This window comes from Equus asinus, chromosome 7, assembly GCF_041296235.1.
Source record: "Equus asinus isolate D_3611 breed Donkey chromosome 7, EquAss-T2T_v2, whole genome shotgun sequence".
Lineage (NCBI taxonomy): Eukaryota > Metazoa > Chordata > Mammalia > Perissodactyla > Equidae > Equus > Equus asinus.
Window position 1 is genome coordinate 38,856,964 of NC_091796.1, and position 27,367 is coordinate 38,884,330.

Genomic DNA, 27,367 nt, shown 5'->3' on the forward strand with positions numbered 1-27,367 from the left:
CTTTGAGGAAGCAATCAAAACACGTATTTGTACCTTAGTTCTAGGCTCTCTGTTATATACACATATGTATACGCTTACAATATATACTATATGTATATTTATATGAAATAGAGGGCTATTTCAAGAATTAAATTCGTTAAGAGATGAAAAGCACACAGATGTATGCTTGGCACCCAGTAGATGGTACACGAATATTAGCTATTTTTATTGTTAATTTCATTTCACAGAATTTCCGTCATTTACTTCATATGTTTAGGCTTTGTCTCCTCAAAGGGATTGTTCTGTAAGGTTCCAAATCATATTCTAAACCGCATTTGTATTTCCTATAGCACCATACAATGATAGATTCTTTAGAAGAATTTACATTCATTGATTCATTAAACTAAAATGAACTTGGCACATACTAAACGTGTGAAATTGTACTGAGCAAAGAATATACAGAAAAATCAGGACATAGTTCTTGCCCTCTGGGAGGAGGATAGAGACATGCTTACATCATGCATCATGTGACATCATACATCATAACATGTGGTGTGAATATGGGAACAGTAGCGAGTGCAGGATGCAGCAAGAGCTCAGAGAGCGGGTTCCTAGAGGGAGGAGGGAGTCAAGGAAGATTTCCTTACAGAGATGACTTCCAAGCCATGTGGACATTTAGGACACAAAGGACAATTAGGGGATAGTCAGGTTTAGGAAATCGGATCAGGACATGCACAGGCACGCTCAAGAATGGTGTACTCAAGGGGCCAGCCCAGTAGCGCAGGAGTTAAGGTCACACGTTCCCCTTCGGTGGCCTGGGGTTTGCCAGTTCGGATCCCGGGTGCAGACATGGCACCGCTTGGCATGCCATGCTGTGACAGGTGTCCCACATATAAAGTGGAGGAAGATGGGCATGGATGTTAGCTCAGGGCCAGTCTTCCTTAGCAAAAAGAGGAGGATTGGCAGCAGATGTGAGCTCAGGGCTAATCTTCCTCAAAAAAAAAAAAAAACAAAGAACCTTAAAAAAAAAAAAAGAATGGTGTACTCAAGGATCTTCATGTTCACTGTGCAGGGGCCTTGGGTGCACATAAGGGCACGGTGGGAGGTGAGGTGGAGATATGAAGAACGTCAATAGCTCTACTAAGGAGTTTAGATTGTGTCCAGAAGATATTGGGGAGATATTGAAGAATTCAAGGCAGGCCAGTGAGTTAGAAATATTACCCAGGGAGTAGGCACGGAGGCAGAGCAATTAGTTCAGTGGTAGAAACTCAAGCAACACGTGGTGTTTGCCATAATGCTAGTCTTTTAAACAAAACAAAACAAGCCCTGCCCAGAAGCTTTAGAACAGAACCCGACATTCCAGGCTTATGGCACTGGATTCAGAATTCCTTAAGATCCTTAGGACTCGCCAGAAGCCCCGAGGCAGAAGTATAAACAAGTGTCCCGACTCATTAAAACAACAGGCTATATCTGGACCAAGAACAATTTGACAGAAACAGTATATTAGGTCCATTTCCGTTTCCGTTTCCATTGTCTGCTCCTATGACTGCAGGGGGCGCCCTCATGTTCTAGGCTGCCTGGAGGTACAGGATGAACATCCTGCATATTGGCTCCTGGAGGCTCTGAGTACTGGAAATTGTGGCACAACATGGCGTTGTTGTCCCTTTTAATGTATTTTAAAGCAGTTTTAAAAACTCAGCTTTAAATTTTCTGCTTTCTTTTTTTTTCTTTTTCTTTTTTTTTGCTGAGGAAGATTGTCCCTGAGCTAACATCTGCTGCTAATCTTCTTTTTGCTTGTGGAAGACTTGCCCTGAGCTAACATCTGTGCCAATCTTCCTCTGTTTTGTATGTGGGATGCTGCCATGGCATGGCCGTCAACGAGTGGTGCAGGTCCATGGCTGGGAACTGAATCCGGGCCGCCAAAGCAAAGCGCACTGAGCTTAACCACTAGGACACAGGGCTGGCCCCTATTTTCTACTTTTTCGCTTTTTAAAATTTCTAATTTATTTTCAGCCAATTCCTCTTGCCCTGCACTTTCCAACATTAAGCAGCTAGTTGGAACAAATGAAATATCATTTCATCCCTATGCACAAAAACAGAAAGACTGCCAACCAAGCACAGCTGGCATAAGGGCTTAAAGTGAATGGGAATTTAAAGAAGGCAAAACAAACCCCTCAAATCCTGAGAAATTCCATATCCTTTCATTTTACTTTTTCTTATTACAAAGCAATGCAGAAAATCATTACTTTGCCTGTTTTATCATTAAATGCAAGCCAGCAAAAGAAGACTAGAAAAAACACCCACCCTCCCGCTCACTGAGAGTCAGCCACTGCTGTCTGTGGGCAGATTTGCTCATTCAGTCAATAGTTATCACTTTAACTAGAATTACTGGTGACTAAAAATATTCATTTCTCACTAATTAACATTTTGGAGAGGTTCTTCCAACCAAACTGCTTTTAACTAAATTGTTTTTGGTTGAATTCTTTCAACCACGTTACCTGGAAACCACCACAACCATCTTCCTGGGATTAATCTACCAAGAGTGAGTCCTCAGTCAGAGACCTGGGGACACACAAGGCTGTGATTGTCATCCACTGTGCTGGGGGAGGGCAATGTGATATATTGTGCTCACACTGTCTGTTTTTCCACAGGATTTGTGGCACTGGGATGCCTATTCCTGCAGAATGGAGAGCTTAGTTCACCTCCAATGGGACTCATGCGTTTGGCGCTTCTTTCACTGGACTCAAGAAGATTTACCCTGACCACTAGCTAGCATGCGTGCTTTGCTCACTGATTGTGGGTCTTTCAGTGGGTGATGGGATGGCGTGAGGAGAAAGCCCTGTAGCACTTACACTGTTTGCTTTGAATTCCTGGACTTGCAAGAGAACTGCAAAGATTTTGATAACTGCTAAAGATCCGCTCAAACCCTTAGTTATATCTTGAGCTCTGTAACTGTGCAGACATTGCTCGTTGTTTGCCTAATGACCATTCCCTTCATCTTTATTGGCTCCAAATTTCTTCCTGAGCTAAGGGAAAGCAGTGGCTCTTCCCAGCCCTGGAGGTGAGAGTGGGCTACTCCGTGACCATCATGGTCGTTCCTTTCCTGTTAGCAGTCATTGGTGGCACAATTGGTCTGTGATGCCAACCTGGGCAATGAGACTAAGGGCTGGGGGCCTCCGGAGTGGATGTGACTCCTGAAACTGCCATAGCCCTCTTTTCCTCCAGGAGAAGGATAAAATCTGACACTGAGGAAAGCTGAGTGGAAAGATGGACAACCCCTGGGTCCTTTACGGCACAGGATTAACCTGGTTCACACAAGGCTCCGTGGAGTCCTGAAGTGCAGAAAACGGTTTTTCTCAGTTTTCCTCAAACTTATTTTACTATGGCACCCCTTTACCCAAGTTCTTATTAAGAGAACATTGAATAAGCATTTGGAAATGTTTTCTAGGACTATTTTTTTAAACATTTATCTAGTGTCCTCAGTGTAAGTGGCCAACGGTGACCTGGGGTCAGCAGGCAAGGCCCTCCCTCAGGAGTTTCTTCCTCTGCTGTGGTCCATTTTACTAGACTTTCTCTTTCCAGCCTAACCCAGAAGGAAATGCCTCCTGGATTACTCTGAAGCTATTTTTTTAAAAAGGGACAGTTGTTCCTCCACCTTCTAATTCAGCTATTATTGTCAATCAAGCCTTGAAGTAGATAGTTGTAATTTTTCTACATCTTTCAGGTTAACTAAAGAAAAACTAAACTGATCCTCATAAGGTCTGCATGGGTTTCTCTGAATCTTGACTGCATTTGGTTATTCCATGAATGGAAGTTCCTGGAAGTGAGGGAGGATGTGTGGTTACGTGGGGCTTCTGTGTATCTCCCACTTTTCTGCTGGTCCAATGATGTCACTCTACCTTGGAGCACGTCTGGGGTAATTACAAAGGAACAAAGTTTTTTTCTGCATCTTGCTTCACTCTTCCCCTTTTGGTGCAGCAAGAAGCAAGAGATCATGCCCAGAAGCTGACAGGCAGCAGGGGAGAAAAGAGCTTGGAGGCTGTGAGTCACAGATGGTGTAGCTAGGAGGGACCCTAGCGGTATCTAACAAAATCTCCAAAGTTAGGATGGAGAAGGGAGCTGAGGACTAAGAAGTGAAGTGACTTCCACAGGATAACTCAGCAAATTAGTCACATATCTGGGCTTACATGTGGGACTCCCAATCCCATGACAGTGCTCTTTCTAACACAGTATTATAACCAAAACTCCTGTAGTTAGGGTAAGGGAGAAGGTTAAATGGAAGCTTTTCTTTTAAACAGTAGCATATACATCATTTAAAAATAGTTAGAAATAAAAATTCTTGCCCATACCCCCACCCTAGGCCTTCTGAATCAGAAATTCTGGGAATGGGACGCAGAAATCTGTGTTTTAAAAAGCCATTCACATGATTCTATACATCCTAAAATTTGAGACCCATGGGTGTAGGGGGAAAAAGTCAGAGTTCAGATCCTGGTACCATCTTAGCTATGTGATTTACTTTACTCTGACTTTCTGAGTCTCAGCTTCTTTATCTAAAACAAACACATCTTTGCTGTTTCGTTGGTTAAAAAACTCTGCCCCATTTGGTGACAAGATGTACATAAAAGGCCCATAATTTCTCAATGCACCTTAGCTATCATATGTTTATTGGCATCCAGTTAATTCTCAGTCAATAGTCTCTATGCAGTTCCCATGCCTATACCCTGGCAATGTCTACCTCGGAAGCTTTGAGGTTCCCAGGGAGTTGCACAGCACTGGCTGAGAAGAATGAGGAAAGGTTCTAGGAGATTTGGCTTTAGATTACCTAAAAAAGGAAGGCTGCCCAACATGGCCTTCACGTCCCTGTGACCATGGACTTATGCCTGTGAGGCAGTGCAGCCCAACGAACCTGAAAGAATGTATATCTTGCCTTAATACCACAAGCAGTCTAGTTGGTGATACTCAACAGGTTATAAATAATAATAATGCATAAATAGAAGGAAATATGCATTTCATTAACATTATCTAATATGAAAATATTTCTATGACAAAATCCAAAGATCAATGAAGATTATATTTCAAACTCTCATCAAATGAGGAAAGTCACAACTGGGCAGGGGACATGGCAGGCATGGAGGAGAGGAAAATGTGGTACACAGGAGGGACAAGCAAAGAGAGAGACACCAAGAATAACTTACATCTTAATTTGTCCATGATCTTCCCTCCACACAACGTGGCTAAAGCCATTTTGACAGCAAATACTGAAATTTTACCATGGCCTTCCCTGTTTAATAAGAAGAGAAAAACAAAAAGATGTCATTTGGAGAACTTCCAATAGCGAGGTTTGACATTTCCTGTTCTGTCAAAATCATAGGACACTGTAGCTGCATGCATTATGTGAACACATCCATTTTAGAAAAGGTTGTGAAAACAATTTGACACACATTTCTGGAAATCTCTCTAGTCAATGTTTCCTTTTTTCAAGAGATAGCATAATCTTCAAGTTATTCCTTGTGTATGCCATTTGCTCAAAGCATGGAGTGGAAGCCAGAGGGATATTTAACTATGGATTAAAATGACAGAACATGCTTTTCACTGTGAGTTTCACAAAATAATTTTATGCATGATGATTCCACAGTCTCTATAATTTATTTAAACAAGTCTTCAGAAAAGTCTACCTTTTTTTTTTTTTTTTTTGGTCAGAGAATTCCTGAATTTGGTTAGGGTAACTATGGGTAACTCTTTCTTTCAACCATCATTTCCTACCCACAAGCCAACTGTGTTTATATGATACATTTACTTTTCAAAGGGGGTTGCTATTTCAGGGGCCAGAGTAGGAGTTTTGTTTGAATAGTTCTCCTTCTACCTAAATGACACCAGAGCTGCCAAGTTTTCATTGATTCAGGAAGTATAACTAACTTGTCCTTCGCAAAATGTGATATAAAGGGCATACTGTAAGAAATATAATATTTCAGCTAAATGATTTTCCAGTTGGAATAAACTGTTTCTTCTTATATCCTTGGGATCAGAAAGTGTACCACATTAGTAATTCATTTCTTTGAGAGTTGCTACTCTTAAGAATGATCAAAGAGGTATTTAAAATAATAATGTGGCTGAAAGGTAAGTACAGTCTGTATTGACAAAGGTTTAGTATATAGAATAAGTCATTTATATGAGCAAGATTCATACATCTGACATATTAGAAGAATAAGACACAATAAATGTTTCTTTGTTCCTTACTAGACTCCAGAGAGAGATCATTTATTACTCCTCTTTGTTGCTGTCATTCTTAGCACAGTACCTGAAAAGCAGCTAGCCAGAATGCAAAACTGACTGAACCCTATGCTAGTGGCTCTCCCATTTATATTTCTAAGCCTGAGCGCCAGACATATGTCATTATTTATTGGAAATCTTCACTTGGATACCCCATGTCAAACCAAGTATGTTCAAAGTAGAACTCACTATCTTTCCAAAGCCCTCCCGTAAGACTCAGACCCCCCTACAACTCATCTGCTCTTCCTCCTACAGTCCCTCTTCTGGTTGTCAGAATCACCATGCACCTAGTTACCCCAAAATGAAGCCTGGCACGGAGGTCACCCTTGACTTTTTGCTCTTCCTTAATTAACTACCACCCTGAACAAATGCTGAAGGACTCAAATATATCTCTTAACTGTACATTAAACCCGTTCCCTTCTGACTGCCATTGCTTCCATCAGCTCTTGTTCTGACACCGTAATAACTTCTTAAATGATCTCTTGGTTTGCACACTTCTATCACAAATTTACCCTATTATTTCATGATTTAGAACCCTCTTGCCTCCGTTTCCCTACAGGATATAGTTCAACTTTGTCTGTCCTCTCCTGTCTCATCTGCTACCATTTCTGTTGCACTCCACACCAAAGTCCCACTGTTTAATGCCCCTGCCCTTCCCACCACAGTCTGCCCAGGACTGTCCCATCCATTCATCAAGACTCAGCTCAACGTCATCATGCGCTCTGCTCTGAGAACAGCGTTCCCCCGGATGTGGAGGCAATCACTTTTCCCTTCACTTTTACCTCTTATGTGGCATCTAGCACACTGAGTGACCTTGATTTATTTATTTATGCGTCTGCATATGACTCGATTCCACACGGTGGGATCCTTGAGGGAAGAGACCATGTCTTCTGAATTTGTTGAAATCCCAGTGCCTTGTACTTTGTCTCACACAGACTTAGTGAACAACACATTTCTTATATTAATGAAGGACTATTAATCATTATAATAGGTGCCCCTAGAATTTTGAATTACCACTCATTAAGTTGTTTACTAATTTCAGAGCAGGGAGTTATAATAAAAATGCAATGATTTTTGTAAAAGCCACCTCATTTAAATTTATTCCATGTCCCCTGAATTCCCAATTGAATGGATAAATGGAAGTATCAAAAATTTTATTTTAGGAAATAACTATGTTCTTTTCCTAAGCTGAAACATGGTTCAAATAATGAGAAAAGGAAACTCCACGAAGTATGGAAGTATAGGAATAACATAGTGATAAGGCAGTTTTCAAAATGCAAATAAATTAAGGAGCATTATATGTGAGACTTCAAGGGCAAGAGAAGTTTCTTTCAATGAATCAGAGAGAACAGTTTAACTCAAGAAAGAGGCTAGACCACAGATGACGCTGGAACAGAGTTCTCCAAAGGACGCAATGATGCTCACAGGCGAATTCTTAAACCTTAGCTCTTAATGAAGAAGATCACAGGGAGATGGTCAGTCCTGTATTGTTCCTGGAAATGCAAGATTAATGCTATTAACTCCAACAGCGGTTGTATCAGAGCTATTCTGCCAAACTGACACAATAAATCTAGATAAATCACCAACTGGAGGGCAGCTCAATGAGAGTTTTGCAGGAACTCAAGGGTGAAATTAGGCCACTGGAATCCATTGTTATGCAAGCTACTGTGCCAGATTGCAAATGTGACCCCTGTCATGAAGAAGGATTCGAGGGGGTATGCAGGAATGTAGCTCATGGTGTAAGTACACCAACATTGGGTGAGTTTAGCTCTTGCTCAGCCCCAGTACTGGAGAAACCTTGAAGGAGGTTAAGGTGTAAGTAGAGATGACTGACTCCACAATGGAGAGTGGGGATCCAAGCACTTAAATGCAAATGGATCTTTTCAAAGAACATTTTCAGTAGATATAACAGGCTGAAGAGAAGTGGGAGAAGAGAAACATTTTCTAAGGCCATACCAGATTCCATACCAAAAGGCCATTATTTAAACAAAGTCACTTTGGGATTGGGGCTCTATTGTTTTGTGAAAAAAGAACTGGCATTATCAAAGGAAGCAAGGAGCGGGGAGAAGTTGGTACACCCATGGAGAGGTGTAAGGGTTCATGAGGAGTCGTCCCTAGTCAGGGCAGTTTGATTCAAGAGCAGTCCGTGAAATGCCTTAAGTGTCTAGAAAGTGGAAAGTCAAGCTCATGAGAATGGATGACAGGAAGCTCCCAGGAGCCTTGTGCAAATGAGCAGGAAAGCGGCATATTGTTCCAAAGTGAGTCTCTACAGGCAATGCCTCTAGGAGTAAAGCAGTAAAACCACACAAACGGAATGCTGGCTGTCGGCCACAGCTCAGGAAGTGGATCTGCCAGAGTGTGCTGAGGATGACAAACGTAGATTGACTTTAATGCTGCAGGCCAGACAGCATTGGAATGAGCAACACCAGGAAAAGCACTAGAAAAAGACTAAGCTCTTGTCTGGCTTTTTTTGGTTTTTTTTGAGGAAGATTAGCCCTGCGCTAACATCTGCTGCCTATCCTTCTCTTTGTTGGCTGAGGAAGACTGGCCCTGAGCTAACATCAGTGCCAATCTTCCTCTACTTTGTTTGTGGGATGCTGCCACAGCATAGCTTGATGAGTGGTGTGTAGGTCTGTGCCCAGGATCCAAACCCACAAACCCAAGGTCGCTGAAGCAGAGCATGTGAACTTAATCACTATGTCACCAGGCTGGCCCCTGAATAATACTCGTTTTACTCTTTTTTTCCCCACTATTTGTTTTTTGGCAGAATGGAATATATTCCATTTTTAAGCCAATTATCCTGAAGCTTTTGCCTATGCAAATTTTACTTTCTTGTTCTGGTTTGATGTCAAAAAATACCCAATTAAATTGTTATATTGGTATTTCATTAATACCTAAAGGGTATTTAAGAGAACCAGCAAATTTCAAAGGTACAAACTGAAATTGCTTCATAAATCAATGTTTCTTTAAATCTTTTATTTCCCTTTATACTTTGGTTTCTCACTCTGAAAATTTTCCTAAGGGGTGACCGATTGAAAATGGAAACAGGGAAGCACTCATCCTTTGGCTAACATATACATGGAGATTTGTAGAGTGTCTGTCTTAAAAACACTGATTACTTCAAAGTTTGACTCCTTCATAAAAAGTGAGGAACTGTATTATGTTGGGCTGAGTTTTCTACGAAGAGACAAGCTGATTGCTTCTAACTAAGAAGATAGTACTTTCAGGGAAAAGTTGTGTGGGAGAAGAAACCTGCTTTTGACAAGAAAGAAAAGCAACAAATAGACATTGATAGGTCTGGGGTGCTAGGCTGAACTCGGAACAGAATGTACATTTTCCCCAAATTGCTAACAGAGTTTCCTGTTTGAAGCTGCAGAATCCCATGATAAATTTCATGTCCTCAAAAGTGAGATTTGAATTCTGACTGATTCTTTTTTGAACAGACTGAACGAATTATTCTCTATTTGAGAGTACTAAAACCAGAAGCTCTTCTTTTACCAACATATTTTACAAAAACATTTGGTAAGCATTTTTACAAGCAAAGGCACAGTGCTCAGACTGCTCTTTCTCACACGTTTTAGTGGCTTAATTAACTGAGAGAATTACTTCCTCTTCTGGCTTCCACCACATGCCTCTATCATAACCCGTTCCTTTAGCAGGGAATTATTTTGTTCACGTGGATCACTCAATAGGTATTTATTGGCAATGCCTCAGAGGTTGGGGATATTTGCTCATAGTCCATTGGGAAGAAAGAGTCAAAAATAGTTAATTTTAATGCAATGCATTTTTACAAAGGGCAGGGACCTCATCTTATTCATCTTTCATCCTCAGCCTAGCATAGCAATTAGCACCTGGTAAGCTCTTACTATATATTAGTTAAATTAATGAATGCACAAGTGAAAAGAAACTTTCTGATTAATCACTTAAGTTTTACATTGAGAAATGCTAAATTTTTGAGTAAAATTACAAAGATTGACTTTGGCCCTTACTATTAGATTGTACAGTCATGTGATACCTTGAATTTAGAATTGATCATGTACATAATGACTCTTGCTTTTGGGACAGTGGAGTTAACATGTGAACAGAGAGAAACCCCTTATTTGGTGCTGGCATCTCTTTGGGCTGTCCAAAATGTTAGCAAAACATCTGCGATAAGAATCCCTCATTGGGGCTGGCCTGGTGGTGCAGTGGTTAAGTGCACATATTCTGCTTCAGCGCCCCAGGGTTCGCCGGTTCGGATCCCGGGTGTGGACATGGCACCGTTTGGCACGCCATGCTGTGGTAGGCGTCCCACATATAAAGTAGAGGAAGATGGGCATGGATGTGAGCTCAGGGCCAGTCTTCCTCAGCAAAAAGAGGAGGATCAGCAGCAGATGTTAGCTACGGGCTAATCTTCCTCAAAAAAAAAGAAAAAAAAAAAGAATTCCTCATAGAACAGGGCCAAGTGAGTTTGCCAGGAATTTCCCCAGAACAGAAGGGGCCAAAACTGTTGACTTGTCTCCCTTACCCCAACAAATCCCATCTACCACCCATGCAAAGGATAGGTCTGACAGATAGATGAGTGACATTAGGGATGTTCAATTCACTACAATTGTGAAAACACTTCGGAAAGAGGTTCCATCTTAGCAACATGTAGGAATCTTGGAACAAACTATCTTCTATCAGAACAAAATTTTAGTGACTAGAGGATAATGTTCTATGGACATCTTGAATTTAAGACGTGCCAAGAAAAAAATCACCACGCCAAGTAAACACTATGTTAACTATCTAGTTTTAGCCACATAGACAATGAGAAGCAAAAAGAACATTTGGTTTTGTATGACTTTTCTCTTTTCCCTTCGCTCTCACACATCCACACAGTCTCAAGGGGGGAACAAAACATTTTGTTGGTGCACAGAGAAATGGCTGTGTACTTTGTATTACATTTTGCATTAAACATCAGAATCAGTTTAAAACTCAAAAGGCAGAGGATTTTGGCAGAGTTTCAGGATTACTTCATATCCCCGCATCTGAAATAGTGCTGTGGTCCCTTTCATAGTGTCGGGGGACTCAGCAGTGGGAATGGATGTTCAAATGGCAAGCAAGGTGTGATGTGTCAAACAGAGAGGAAAATACCAGGATTTTGTATGCTCTATGAAAGAGCATTATATGATGGATTTGGAGTTCTGGATGGCTGTCATAAAACTGACTCTAAATTTATAATGTAAATCTTGTTAAGATCAAATATTTCTTTCACATACACTCTGTCAATGATGTCTAAATGCCACAAACTGGAAAGGTTAGGAATGTGAATATAATAATAATTTCCTGTAATAAGCAGGGTAAATCTGGGGGAGAAAATGTACATTAATTCTCATTTAAAAAAATGAAACAGAAAGTATGAATAGAACTGAACTTAAACTGACTCCTGACACAAAATGATTTTTTTTCCACTCACCTTATCTAGTATGAAGCTATATGAGCTGTGAATTACTTAGCCTCTCTACGTCTCAGCTTCATCACTTTCTCAACCTGGAAAGTTATAATGATGCAGTGCCAAATCAGTAAGATTGTTGGCATACGGTAAATGCTCAGTACACCTTAGCCAGAATTACCATTATTATAATATTATCATTAGAGAATTGGCATTAAGAATATAGTTTGACCACTGAAAATAGGAAAATTGCTATTTCTTGTAATGTTTATTATTGTCCGACTATGAGGTTTGACTGGCTGAATGTATGTGAAAACAATATTTGCTAAAAACAAGGCCACTGTCACATAATCTACTTTATGAGGAGCTGTCTTAAGAAGGAAGATTCTACTGAATTGAAATGAGATTAAGTCAACAGACTAAAGCTGTTGTTAGTGCTTTCCAGGGAAGTAGGAAGAGAGTAAGAGAAGTATATGAAGTCTTTTGTGAAAATAGGATTACCACGCTAGTGACCATGAGCATCTGGTTTTCTTCTCTGTGGAGCAGAAGTAAAACTAGAGGGTATGAATCTAGGCGGCAGGGCAAACTTGGACTCGCTAGTCTTGATAATATATTGCAGAATAAAGATGACTTAATCTCAGAAAAAGAATGAAATTAGTGGGACAAGAGCAAAGAAAAGTCAACCTTTGATTTTCACTCATTCATTCACTCACTGATTCATTATGTGATGAGTGTTGTCTCAGGTGCTGTGCACACAAAGAATAAGACATGGTCCCACTCTAAAGCAGCTTGTAGGAGGCAGTCAGACAAGCAGTAGGACAGGCTCAGACTCTCTAAGAGAGTAGCAGACTCATGTGCAAGGAGCAGTAGGACCTGGAGAAGGGTGACCCACCCAGCCAGGAGAAGGGAAGGGCTTCCAGTGCACCAGACTTTGTGACCTTACCTCTCCAAAAGGCCACACATCATAGACTTTTAAGAATTACTTTCAACATAACAATTATACCTCAATAAAGATATTTAAAAAGAATTATTTTCATCTTGTAACTTTCTGCCATGTTGTCTTTTTTTTCTACTTGCAATTTTCTAAAAAATAATAACAGTAAAAGCCCTTGGAACACTTCAAAGATATATTTTCCCCCCTGCTCAGATATGGACAAGAGGTGAGAGGAAGAGTTGCTGCCAATTTGTAGTGGATTCTGAAGGAGAGAGCCTCAGGTGGAAGGCGGCAGGCCAGTTCCTGGGATGCACAGAAGGAAAGAGACAAGAGGAAGAGACGGGCTCAAGACTCTGGCTGTTTCCTAATACTCTTCTTCCCCGTCAGCCCCTGCTTCTTCTGACATCTCCTTGCCCATCCTTCTCTGGTACACCCATCCATTTCCCTAGAGACCCTAGAGAAGGTCACTTCTGGGTATGGAAAGGGTCTGCTTATAAGTTGGTTGGTAATAGATCACTGGGTCACCCCGCCCAGGGATATAGCCATTTTTAGAAGGAAAGTCATGAAGAACAAAAATCTAGACTCAAGGGAATGCCTATCCAGGGACAGAACAAGCCTGGGCATAGGCCACTGGGGGCAAATGCTAGCTGCTAACATCTACAAATCATGCTACGTATGTACCTATGTATTGCATATTCTAAGAGGCTGACTTGGCCAAAGAACAGAGAAACCTTGAAACCAGCAGCTTATGGTCTGCAGTAAGCATGCCTTTATGAGAACCGAGATCCAGGGGGTCTGGGGGGAGGGGAGGAACAGGAGAGTGCTATTCTTGGGGAACTATGGTTGTGGGAAGGTGAGTCTGGCTCCTGGGGGTACGTCCAAGTGAAGTGGGCCTTGATCCTCATTTCAGGTTACTATTTTCTTGGCAGAGTTCAACTGGCTGGGTCTGGTGAATTTTAAGGCACCATCAAAATAATGACCACATTTCTTTAAACGCAAGTTCTTATTCTTCATGAGTTTAAATTGCTATACTGTCTTTCCTTCTTTTCTGCATTACCTCTTTAGAGTCCAGGTTCTGAAGGCATCTCTAACTTTTATTTTGGATATTTTCTTTTCTTCTTTTTTTTTAATACGTCCATTTAAAATACAGCAAATATGGAAAAATCTCCTAAATGTTTTAGTGATTCTATAATAGCAACAACACATCTTGATCTATTAGTATCAGGCTCATTCATGTCTAACAACATACAGAAGGCTCCCTTGAAAACACACGGGATAGGTGATAAGAAGTGACATCAGTTTTCCATACTGGATCTTATCTGAATAAACAGGAGTTTACTATTATTAGACATAGAATTCAACATTCATTTTATTCTTAGTTCTTTTTTTATATTCACTTCTAAGTTATATTTCCAGGTAGTGTTACTTCCTGATGGCTTACATCTGACATTGTCTAAAATTTCCAAACTCATCAGTTGGACATTTGAGCATCAGTAGAACTGCCAATCCTCACTTTCCGTGACAAAGGAGAGAAGGCAGAAGTACCTGCAGACTGGGCTCTCTATGGAGATCTATGAATCTCTACAATGAAGTTTCTCTACGTGGATGTGTTTATAAATCACTATGAGATTACTGAAAGTATACATCGGGGGCCTTCCTCTCTATAAGAAGAGTACTAACCAAACACTTCTGAACATCGGTGTGAACTTCTCTTTACCTTGGGGTAGTCCTTAAGCTCACCATTCATCAGTCTTGAAATGATTCAGCTACACTATCATAGTTATTTAGAGAACATTTACAGCTGTATTTTTTGAAATGATCTTCCCAATATTTCTAAACAAAAGTGAAAAATCTAACTCTATCAGTTTAAGTCCCATATATTTAAACCCCCCCCCCCACTTCCTTATCATTAATCTGGCCCTGTTTCTGTCTAGAGTGGGTCCAAATTATGTTTTAGCTTTGCTTCCTTATGAATCCTCTAGCAAGACTCCAAGATTTAGCAGGAAATTATATTTCTCTTTTTACATTTTCCACTGTTACATTTGTAACAAATAAGTTCCCTGAAGATTTTAGTAGCAAGTCTGAAAGATGTCATGTTCTTGTTAAGGGAAAAGGATGGAAATTCTGTTATGGAAATTCTACAGCCTGGTTCCATTCTGCCACCTGTCATGTGGAACCACAGCCTTCTCTACCTGCCTGCCACTCGGTTACTATAGTGATTACTCCAAAACAGTACATCAGTTCTGAAGTCTGTACAGACTAAGCAGGCTCTATCACTCTGGACTTCTTGTTTTAAAATTGTTTATTTCTGCTTGAGAATTTCTCAGTATATAAGCATCATGGAGACAATAATGTACACTGGTCAAACTGAGCATGACCAATTCTGTTACCACTCTAGGTTGCAAAGTGACAGCTGGTGACTTTTGTAAGTGAGTGGCATAATAACATCCACCTGGCTGGAACATCTCCAGTGTCAGGTTGAGCCACTCCCAAGCATTGGCAGACAAAGAGACTAAGCAAAATCTTCTGAGAGTCTTAAAATGTGATTGCTGAAAGGTCAAGTTAGCAATTTTCCCTTTTAATATTCAATACCAGTAGTGAAAGTGGAGGTGTTGATACTATATCTAGACTAGGAGCTATCAGCAAAAGCCATTTTGAAATTTAGGCTGATAATGTAATTCAGGGAGCTTTTACATTTCGCAGGGCTGCCACATATGCCTTGGGAAAGAAATCTAAGCTGAATACCTAAGTCACCATTCTGCCACTAACACACTGAGAGACACTGGACAGTGACAATCTCTTTGTGCGTCAGATCCTTCATCTGTAAAATGAGAGATTTAGAAGAACAGTCTTTAAGATCTCAGCCGGCTCTGAAACTCTGATTCTACAAGGGAAAATTGTAAGATAGTGAGGCTGATTTCCAATTTCGGTGTGTGGACAGCATCACATTGTTTGACATAGTACGTTATTGACCAGCCCATTCAACGCAAGTCATGGCTACTTTCACTAGGCTGGTCAAGAAACTCCTTTCAGTTTCTTCCCGTTTGCTCTAGGGTCTTGTTATGACACCTCAGAAACACTGTCTTAGACAATTTGCAAAGAAGAGAGTTAAAAACATCCTTCCACTTCATGCTTCATTAAATTGCTCCAAAGGCATGCCATCACATAACAATTTCAAGTGTTCTTCACTTCTAGGAAGCGTGGGATGAGTTAAATAAAGGTCAGCACATAAAATACAGTTGTCCTCAATTTCCTATGGGGTTATTTTACTCTCTAGTCTTCTGGATAGCATTTAAAATTTATGTTAAACACATAGAGACATTGTTGAATAAGTATCTGATCAAGGAAAAAAAGGCAGTTGGTTCCCCTAGAAAATTATTTGGAATAAAGACTAAAAAGGACAAGAGGAAGGGGAGACTGAACATATAGAGAGTAACAGACATTCAGGGGAAGCTTACGGATCAAAGGCTGCCAGCAGGAAGTTAAGCAGGAGGCTGATGGACTGCTCCACCTGGATTTGGTGAGTGGTTGGCATCCGTTTGTTGAGCTGGTAAAATATGGTGGAGAGCACAGCCTCCAAGCGGGCCACATTGAGTTCTATGTTTGGGTCCAGGTTGTTCAGAGCATTTTCCCGCAATGCTTCTATGACGTTCCAAATGTCCACCAGGTGCACTACATACAATTAAAGCAGAGTGAACACATCAGCCTAAAGTGCATGGAGAGGTGAATTCATTATTTTCATGTACCATCTGTTCTGTTTTGTCCAGGTGCCTCGCAGGCTTGGGTATGTGACTGTTGTAGAGATTGACATAAGTAAACGCATATAGAGCATGATCTCAAAGACTTGATGTACGATGTATAATGGCAAGCAAATGATTTACTGAACACCACAGTAGACGGTTATTTCTAATCTTCATAATGCCCTTGAAATATAGCTATTATTCCCATATTACATGTGAGGAAACTGACAAATGCAAAGGTCCAAGGCCAGTCAATGGCAAAATCAGCATTCAAATTCAAGTCTATTTGTTTTTATTTTCATATTGAGATATAATTGACATATAACATTGCATAAGGTTAAGGTGAACAACGTGTTGATTTGATACATTTCTATATTGCAGTATGATTACCGCCATAATATTAGCTAACACACCATGTCCCATAATTATCATTTCTTTTTTGAGATGAGAACATTTAAGATCTAGTTTCTTAGCAACGTTGAAGTATATAGTACTTGTGATTGAGATTAACAAGTCTATCGGCTTTAAAGCACTATCCCACTGCACACACTGACCCTTCAAAAAAAAAGTAGAGAAAAACAACACTTAAATTCTAGTGTTCGAAAGGATATCAAAACTGCATTTGATATTTAAAATATTTGCATTTATTTACATATTTTTAGTAGTATAAGGTTTGAAATAAGAAAAAAGGGAACATTAAATAGGCAGGAAGACAGGCAGGGGAAAAAGAAAAAGTTATCTACACAATGAGCAGTAGGACTAAGTCACAGATCACTTAACTAACCTAGTCAAGAACAAACAGTTTCCTGGATACATTGTTGACTAGCTCATGTAACTTAAGGCATGGTTATTTTCACTAGGATAGTCAAGAAATCCATTTCTATTTCTTTTCTGTTCACCCTGAGGTCTTGTTTTGACATCCCAGAAACCACCACCATAATCAAGACAACGAACACGTCCATCACCCGGAAAAGTCTCCTCATGCTCTTTTTAATCCATCCCACTCCCCATCCCAGGCAACCACAGATCTGCCTCCCATCATGATTTTCTAGAATTCTATACAGCTGGAATCATACATAGGTGCTCTTTTTTTGGTCTGGATTCTTTTACTTAGTGTAACTATTTTGAGAATCGTCCATGTTGTTGCATGTGTAATAGCTTTTCCTTTTCATTGCTGAATAGTATTCTATGATATGGATATACCACAATTTGGTCATCAACTTACCTCTGGTAGACATTTGGATTGTTTCACTTTTTGGTTATCATGAATAAAGTTGCTATGAACAATCACGTACAAATCTTTGTATAGACATACGCTTCCATTTCTCTGGGTAAATACTTAGAAACAAAGTAGCTAGGTTGCTTGTTTATTTGGTAGGTGTATGGTATGGGTGTTTAATTATGAAACTTCCAAAACGTTTTTCAAAGTAGTTGTACTATTTTACATTCCCATCAGTGGTGTATGAGAGTTCTAATTTTTTTATAGCTTCACGAAGTTTACGGTTCACTTTTCATTACATTTTTGTTTAAAAATAAACGTTGTCGGGGCTGGCCCCGTGGCCGAATGGTTAAGTTCGCGTGCTCCGCTGCAGGCGGCCCAGTGTTTCGTTGGTTCAAATCCTGGGCACGGACATGGCACTGCTCATCAAACCACGCTGAGGCAGCATCCCACATGCCACAACTAGAAGGACCCACAATGAAGAATATACAACTATGTACTGGGGGGCTTTGGGGAGAAAAAGGAAAAAATAAAAAAAAAATCTTTAAAAAAAATAAATAAACGTTGTCTTTCTCAATGAAATATACACTTACATTTTAGTTCCTATGAAATCTACAGTCCACATATGTTTTTCAATCAACAACTCCCAAGTTTTAGTCTCCTGCCTCTTTGCTCACTTCTAACACTATATTTAAAAAACAAAACCAACACAATTGAGCTCCTGGCCTTGGAGTCCAGAGACCTGGGTCCAAATCTGACTCTTCTTCTACTACAAGTGCAGATCCTCTTAGCCTCGAAGATTCGAGCCTTACTTTCCTCAACTAGAAAGTGGGATGGTGTTCCTTAAATGGGAAAATGTATGAAGTCAAAAGTGGTAATGCCTGGTACCCAGAGACAACACATTATATTTGAACAAACGAATACTAGGAGTCACATCAAAAGAACAACTTTTCAGCATATCTCTGGTTGAGGGCAGAGGAATACAAATCACTTTCCAACTGAAATAAATATTTATTAGATTTGGATAAACTCAGATTTATGTGATTTCAAGTTTGCAACCTTCTTGGTATATCACGCAACAAGAAAATTATTCGTATTTCTTAATGTTATTTATCCAATTTTTCAATTTAGCAACCAAGGCACTCCCAGGGAGGTGGCATCTATAAGTTGAATTTATTTATTTAACTTTTTGAGGGAAATAGCTGGGTCTCCTATACGTATTTGCTATATACTTAATCTACAGATCCTCTGGCTAAAGTCCTTGGGGATATGTCTGGGTACAGGATGCAAAGAGAGCAGTGATGATGAGATCTGGCCTGTCATCCTGACTGGTATCTGTGCCCAGGTAATCACGAGAGGTAGGCTTCCTGACCCATTTTCATCTGGTTCCTGCCTATGAATCATGTGAAACAGTCATCGGAGGAGAGGAGCATGGACTGCGAACTTGAGCATAGGAGGGAGACAGCTGCAAGCTGAGAAAAAAAATGGTTGCAGGTAGAGGGAGATAATCTGGATGCCTCGGTCTCTCCTGGTGAGCCTTTGTAGGGCACAGAGAGGCTCTCAGGATGCCCAGAGACAGAATCACACAGGTGCATGGGAGTGGCCAACATACCCACAGGGAGGTCCCTCAGGCAATTCAGCCTCTACTCGTCCAGCCTCTACACTCATCTCCTCTCTGCCAAACCCACTTTCTCTGGGGTTCCCCTCCCTGGTAAATGGTATCACCCTCCATCCCTCCTCCAGCTCCTACTCCAGCCAGAATCTGGATTTCATTCCTAGGTCCTTGCCTCTCACATGCTATCAGTGACCAAGTTCTATGGACTCTATCTCCTAAATATCACTTTAATGCCTCCATTTCCATGGACCCTTATTCCCATCACCCAATTCCATCATCCAACGCTGTCACAATTACCTCTTACTGGTTGACTGAGCCAGTTCCTTTGTCTGTATTCTTTCTCCACTTCAATTCTTTCTATACATTGTAGCCAGAGTGATATTTCTGAACTACAAGTCTGACATCTCATGAGTATGCTGCTTAAAGTCCTTTAATAACTTGCCATTAATTTGAAATCCAAACTCCTCAACATGGCTTGCAAAGTTCTTTTTGATCTGGCGCCATTTACTTCTTATCTATTTCTCACCCATCATACCTTAGCGTCAACACCACTTCTTCAAGGATGTCTTTCTGGAGCCCCTGCCTCTAGGTTTTGTATCTCTCCTACGTGCACCTTGGAACCCTGTTCTTCCACATCACAGCATTTAGTGAACTCTCTTGCAGACCGGCTGGTTATTGTTTCCCCTCTGCATTGTACATGCCACAGGAACAGTCTCTGTCATGATAACTGTTCACACCCCTAGCCTCACACATTATAGGAGCTTAATGAGTATCTGTCGACTAAATGGAACAGAGTCTTCTGAGGATGCCTTCGATTGCTAAAGAGACAATGAGGCATAGCCATGAAAAATCACACAAGCCTTGGTTTGAATCCTAGGTATGCCATCCATCAAGTTACTAGACTCCTCTGAGTTTTCATCTTAGAAAACTGGGGCTCATAATAGCACCTACCCCCAGATGTTACCATGAAGAGTCAATGGAATGTTGCCTGTAAAAATTATTGGAGAGGAAGATGGGCATGGATGTTAGCTCAGGGCCAGTCTTCCTCAGCAAAAAGAGGAGGATTGGCAGTAGTTAGCTCAGGGCTAATCTTCCTCAAAAAAAAAAAAAAGAAAAAATTATTGGAATAGGGCATGTAATGTAGAAAATAATAATAGCCTATTACATTGACAAATAAAATATCCCAAAATCATGTGAAAGTTATTAAAAAGAAATATGCTCCCTATTTGTGTTTCCACATATTTAAGGTCTCTATATAAGGAAAAATAAAATAGTCATTCTGGCTGTGAGAATAGATAGCTATAAATAAATAAAACTAGTTTTCATAATTATGGGCAAGGCACTGTAGTTGGGCCTGGGGACTCAGTGAAAACAATACAGATGTGGTTCCTGCTCAGAGAGTATATAGACATGACTCCCCATCACACCAACAGATAATCAGAAATGATGACCCACTCTGACAGACAGGGTGCTAGGTACAAAATGGGATTATGATATGGTTGTGAAGGGGCCAGAGGAACAAGGAAAGGCTGGAGGAACACAGTATCTAGGATAGGGATTATGGTCTTTATGTTAAGAGTATGAAGACATGGCTTTTAAATAAGAGAGAGACATGATCAGAAATGTAGCTTAAAAATATCATTTCTGACTGTAAAGGAAGAAAGGAACGGAGATGGACAGACATGCATATGGAAGTAGCTGAAGTCTATTGCTGTAGACCAAGTAAGGGACGGTGGTATTTTTGCAGGAGGGGGTAGCAGTAAGTACACAAGAAAACTGTAATCAAGCACATTATACATACTTATTTCCCAGGAGTGGCAGAGTGGAAAGGATACAGATTTTGCAATCGCAAAGATTGAGGTTTCACTCCCGGCTCCACTAATAAGTCTAAAACTGTGGGTGAGTTATTTTACCTTATCAATTTTATTATGCCCTTTTTAGAAATGAGGAAACTAATACCACCCAGAGGGAGTTGTATTGAGGATAAGAGAGAAAATGTATATACAAGTGCTGACCACAGGACTTGGCATATCATGGGTGCTGAACAAATGCCAGCTCTTAGTCTTAAGAAGTGAACACTCTCTGATCTGCAGTCAGGCTGTGCTATTATTAATTTACAGCATCTATGAGTCAAAACCTAAGTTTTAGCCCAGTCCGCCAAATTCAATAAACTAACATATAATTTTGAATATATATTACATGCGGGTGATAACAAAAGAAGCAGAAACCACATCGCAGCCACAAAAGCAGATATTTCTTCTGTTTAGTTGTCATGAATTCTGAATTGTTGGAATTGAATTGATTTTACCGTTTTGATCATTTGAGACCTGGTGAGGAAGGCCCTCTTCATAAAGATTTCTTGGAAACTTTCTTTCACTGGTAACTACTTTGGGAGGCACAGAGCACAGTGCAGAACAGCTCAGGCTCCTGGCTTGCCCTACTGCCTATCCACACGACCTTGAGCAAGTCACTTAACATCCTTAAGCTTCAGTTTCCTCATCTGCAAAGTGGGGACAGTTAATACTTCCTCCATTATGGGGTTATTGTGGGGATCAAATGAGATGATTCATATAAAGTATCTCACACAGTGCTTAGTGCATAATAAGCATTCAATCCCTTTTCATTATTGTTGGAAAAGATGTCTCACAAGCCTTTTGCTTAATTAAATAGCAACACTAAGAAATGTGCTAGGTTGAGAGTCATTAGGAAGTTATTAAGAGGCTTGTTTTAAAAGTCTGACAGTTGCATAAATTTGTCACTTACTGTTGTTATCAAATCATTTTAGAAAATGAGGGCATTTAGGTTGTGCAATGGTGACTGTCCACCACTAGATGGCACTGTGCACACTTTACTAACTATCCATCCAGCTTTAACTGTCCATCATGGCTTACCTGCTATTAGGCACAGGTGACGGGAAGTTACATCCATGTAACTGCATACATTTTATACCAGTGTACTAGATAAGGCAACAGCTTGCATAATACAATTATTTTGTCAACAGCCATATCAAGAATAAACAAAATATATTCTTAAAAGTAGTATTTAGTGCTTCATAGAATCTTAAAAATAATATTAGCGTTAATTTCAGACATTAATCATTAATATCTCACAGTTTGTCTTTAGAAATAAATGGAAGTAGACAAAGCTTCAATAGTTTGCCTTAAATCGAGGCAATCTCCAGTAGAAAAGGGCTGGGGCAGGGGCGGGGGTGTGGGAGTGGGAGGAAGTGTTGGCATGTGGGTAGAGAAGTCTGCCGACCTCAAGTGATGTTTCTTATCTGTTTGCTGATGTCTGACACTATTTTAATAGGAGATGGACTCTTTACTTCACAGTGATGACAAATTATCTAAGTATCCCTGGGAAAAGTACAAAAATGTCAAACTCATTTATATCTACATAGAAATGACTGATATAAACTTTAATAGAAGTAAAAGAATCATATAAATAGGGTAAAATATGGGAGAGAGGGTATAGAAAGGATAGGAATTAGTCTAGTTCATGATTTAGTCCAGGGCCAGAGACTGGAACAGGTCAGTGGATCTAAGTGTCCTTTTCCTAAAACACTTGGAGATCTCCTCAAAATTCTCAAGCCCAGGTTCTACCACATACTGGTTCCAAAAGTTAGGAGCGTGGGAAAGGGGTTGACAAAGCTCTCCAGGTGATTCTGATAATGACTTATTCTACAAACCTCTGGAAGGCTCTCAAAGGGCTTGTAGCTGGGGAAGGTCAAGAAACAATCATCTTATGGTGACTTCACTCAGTCATTTTGGAGTAGCAGTTCTCAACAGTGGCTGCACATTGGAATCACCTACACGCTTAAATTAGCTCCCTGGTGATGCCACTGCTGCTGGTCCAGGACCATACTTGGAGTCACAAGGCACTAGGCTTGTTAGAAATGCAGAATCTCAGGCCTCCGCTCCAGGCCTAAAGAATAGGAATCTGCATTTTTGAATGCACACCGTTCCCAGGCAGTTCGTATTCACATTAAAGTACGAGAAACACTGCTCGAAGTCCGCAGTTCTCAGTCCTTTGGCATCAAGACAGCCTACTATCTTCTAACTGGTTGTGAGATGTGTTGCAAGAAGCTGGTAACTATCAATTAATTGATGCAGTTTAAAAATGATTTGTATAATTATGTATAAATATACATCGTTTTAGAGGGGTTCAAGATTTACATCTATAAGAAGATCACTCATTGCGTTATGATGTTCTTCCTTCATTAGGAGAAAGGGAAATTGCAGTTAGGCTGGGAATTGAACATAATCTGTCGATATGCCACTGGGAATATATATATATATATATATATATACACACACACACATATAAATCTTCTAGCATGTAGATACATTCTCTCAACCCCAATCCCACCCTTGCTACCACTGCTTGATGTGATGGTGACTGCTGTCTGGGGCTTTGTTGTGTCTGTTTTCCCATCTCTGAGATGTACAGATCAAAGCAGGGAGAGTTCTCTTGTTGACTTACTCACCAAATCCCACTGCAAGGAGACAGGTGTTTCTCCTGAAAACTCCCAATTCTCCCCTCCCTAGAACAAAGTTTCCTGACCTGCAGGAAAATTCCCAGCATGAATTTTCTACTACAACCACACCCTTCAGAGTATGAGAAGCAAGTTCATGTGGTATGTCTGATTAGTTTATACTGCAGGTTTGAAGTGCCAAATTATTTTCATTCATATAGCAGATTCTTAAAATATGTTTGTAGGCTTGTAGAAAAGTTAACCATGGGGATTCGTTCTTTTAGCCATCCAATAAAGTTCTGATGTCTTTAGCACTAAAAGATGAGCACACATATAAGCTTGTCCTTTTCCTGTGACAGCTCTCAAATGGAAAGTTTCATTCAGTACAGTCATGCGCCACATAATGACATTTTAGTCAATGGCGGACCGCATATACAATGGTGGTCCCACAGGATCAGTATCATATAGCCTAGGTGTGTAGTAGGCTATTACCGTCTAGGTTTGCGTAAGTACACTCTATGATGTTCGCACAACGACGAAATTGCCTAACAATGCACTTCTCAGAATGTGCCCTGTCGTTAAGTGCCACGTGACTGTATTCTAAATGCCAAGTAGGCATTAAGTAAAAATGCTTTTAAGGAGCTTCATAAGTGGGTCAGGCTGCCACATGGGTGGGATGTGAGGACGCGGGGAGAGAAACGCATCCCCTTGTGAATGTCAGGAACGACTCTGGGTTCCTCTTCAAACTGCCTCAAGCCACTAACCAGCCTTCTTTCTTTACCTTCCACTCCAGAGACTAAAATCTTCATTCATACAGTAAGTATTCCTTCAGCCCTTCTTATGTGGCAGCACTATCTGGGTTCTAGAATTAGCATGAACAAGATAGGCAGGTCCCTGACCACACAAAACTTAGAGATGGTGGGGGAATAGACACACATGGCAAACAAGTGCAGAAAGTGTGCAATAGTAATCTATTTTCTCTTACAGAGAAAAAAATGGGTAGAGAAAGTAGACTTGGATTCAAGTGTTTCCTCATTTGTATAATGGGACCAATAATATCTACCTTTCTTATCTTACAGGTGTTCTGAGAAGCATGAAAATTACATGGAAAACGGTAAACTGTAAAGCACTACACACGTTTTAGGTATTATTCTTATTTTTGAGAGAAAACAGGCATTAAAATTTACTTTCATGTTCAGATAGAATTATAAAACTTCCCCTTTCAAATTCTTTCAGTTCTCTCCTCCACTCTGTTAGTTATAAAGATATTTGTCCCTTAATACAACCTTTCTTTTATAATTTCAGATTTGTTTTCCTCTTAACATATGTGATGCTATGTATCCATGAGAGGTTGTATCACAGGGATGACTATCTTAGTTCACTTTCAGATCAAATACTTGAAAATTCAGAGAAAATTCAAATACTTGAAAACTCATGAGAAAAAAAAGAATATTTCAATGTATCACTACTTACCATGCATCTATTGCACGTAAGGCATTAACATATGGAGAAAGTTGGGAGAGGAAGCAAGAAATGAGATTCCATAATATTTTCAAAAGAAACTAAATCCAAACAGTAATTTTAAAGTTTCTACAATACATCATGCTTGACGTTATAGGTAACTTAACAAATATGAGAGCCTGACCATAAAAGAGGTTGGAATTCCCCTAGGGACAGGCACACTCAGCTGGCTTAAGTGAAGATCGGGATGAGACACCATGTCATCAAAAGCCCACATCCACAGTGCAGATTTAAATAAAACAGCTACTGGAGCTCAAAATACAGGGATGCTATTGTGGGCTAGAAACTTTGGAAAGGTCTAGAAGAAGAGGAGGTAGGGCTCAAGTTGGTCCCCGAATCACCGCAGGATCTGAATACATGGAGATGAGGAAGGGAGGATACTCCGGGAAGAGGAGGATGGACGATCAACCGCACAGAGCTAGGAACGAAGACGGTGCGACCAGATCTTGTACTGACCTGACTGGGCCAGAGGATTTTGTGCTGGAGCTTACTGGAAAGCAGGGTCTGTACCTAAGTAACCTTTTCTATTGCCCATTACATAACACTTGCCTAATTTTTCAGTAAGCAAATAGATTGGGAAGTTACATCCTGTAAAGTTTAATGCTTGGTTTCATTTTCAAACTACCATGTGAGCTAATTCAGATCCCCCTCTACAGCCAACCAATCCAGAGGTGATCCTCAGAGCAGTGAGTGGGTCTCAAACTGCGGCCTCTGACTCCACAGGTCTGGGGTGTGGCCAGGGCATCCCAGGATTTAAGCAGCTCCTTTGGTGATTTTAAAGGATGAAGTTAGAGAACCACTAGTAGGGAGCACCACTTACAGGATGGAGTTAGACGAGACAGGAAGAATAGGAAGTTGATGCTCATTTGATTCAGAGGAATTTATTTAAAAGGTATCACGAGAACCCCAGGAACAGTGTGGTCAAGAAAGCCACGTGCAAATTAGCCAGTTGTTAAGATTTTCTCAAATAAATAATATATATATTTTTACACCCTTATTCAGGCCTTTGATCATAACTAAACAGTGTTTAAAAAGCCATTAGGGAGGAAGAACTCGGTTAAGTGGTATGCTTTGCTAGGGTCAATAAACGTCTTTTGATGTGATTCCATTGAAGATATCAGCCATCACTCACGTTAACCTAATGCTGAGTTTGGAAAGAAAATGTTAATAGAAGTGTAATTTTCAGATTTGGTTTCCATTAGCTACACCTTTATAACACATGAATCTAAACATCTGAGTCGCTCAGCAAATTATTTTATGCTTCCAAACTCAACATCTTCCTTGCTCCCAAAGTATTCCTTCATCACCAAGATAGTTCTCTTTGCCAAAGATCCTCAGAGAGAAGCATCACATCTTACACAGATAATACTTTAATTTCACTCAATTTCCTGGTTAAGGTGGATTGTGTAATACAGCTTCAGAAAAAGGTCTACAACATAATTTTGGTGTAAAATCAAATTGCATATCACGCCAGTCCTCAAAGGCCCTGGCCGTACATCCATTGCCTATGAAGAAAAAGTATTCAGTGTTCCTTAAATTGTGGATGTAGACCAGCATCATTATTTAAAATGAGGTATAATAATTGCTGGCTCAATAGCTGTCATACTGTAAATTAAATTTAACTAAATTCAATTGAACAAGCATTTATTAAGCCTATTATTTTTCAAAGTATTGTACCAAGGAATATAAAAATAATAAGAGAAGGTAAATGAAAAGAAAGATCTGAACAATAACTAATTTCTCACTGCCAGTGTTTAACTTTGTTCAGAATGGATTTAATAACTTCAGAAGCAAGAGGATCTAGTGTCTTACTGCCCCCTGGGTAGTCATTTTAGCCTTCGCTGGATAACTGTGCACAGGTTCCTTCAGTGTGCCCTTACCCTTCCCTACATCCCAGTGCCGTCATATGGGCTTTTACTGCCTTCTACTTAGATTTCTACCTCAAGCCTCCTCACTCATCTCCAGTTCCTGCCCTTTTCCATCTATCCTAAGAAATATTACAGGGCTCAGCTCTGGTCATGCCATTTTTCATTGCCTATTGAATAAAACCCAAGCTTCTAAGCATAAAAATCATTGTTTGAACTCCAGTCTCCTAATCTCTAGCCTCATCTCCCACTACTCTCCAGCCACACTGGACTTCTTACAGTTCCAGAATATGCCCTTGGCTTTCTTGTATGTGCCTTTACTCAACCTGCTCCCTTC

The 27,367-nt window shown here is 40.2% G+C and overlaps 1 protein-coding gene across 48 annotated transcripts in view; it reads right to left on the bottom strand.

Moving 5' to 3' along the window:
• Window positions 1-27,367, bottom strand: part of DTNA (dystrobrevin alpha) — a 357,744-nt gene that overhangs the window by 76,386 nt on the left and 253,991 nt on the right. For all 48 annotated transcript variants that reach the window (XR_011504463.1, XR_011504459.1, XR_011504458.1 and 45 more), the window contains 2 exons: window positions 16,055-16,268; window positions 5,175-5,260 (listed from right to left, as the gene is read on the bottom strand). Coding sequence is in view for 39 of the 48 variants with exons in the window: in XM_070513231.1 (XP_070369332.1) it covers window positions 5,175-5,260; window positions 16,055-16,268 (300 nt within the window). In the remaining 9 variants the exon portion in view is untranslated. The remainder of the gene's footprint in view (window positions 1-5,174; window positions 5,261-16,054; window positions 16,269-27,367) is intronic.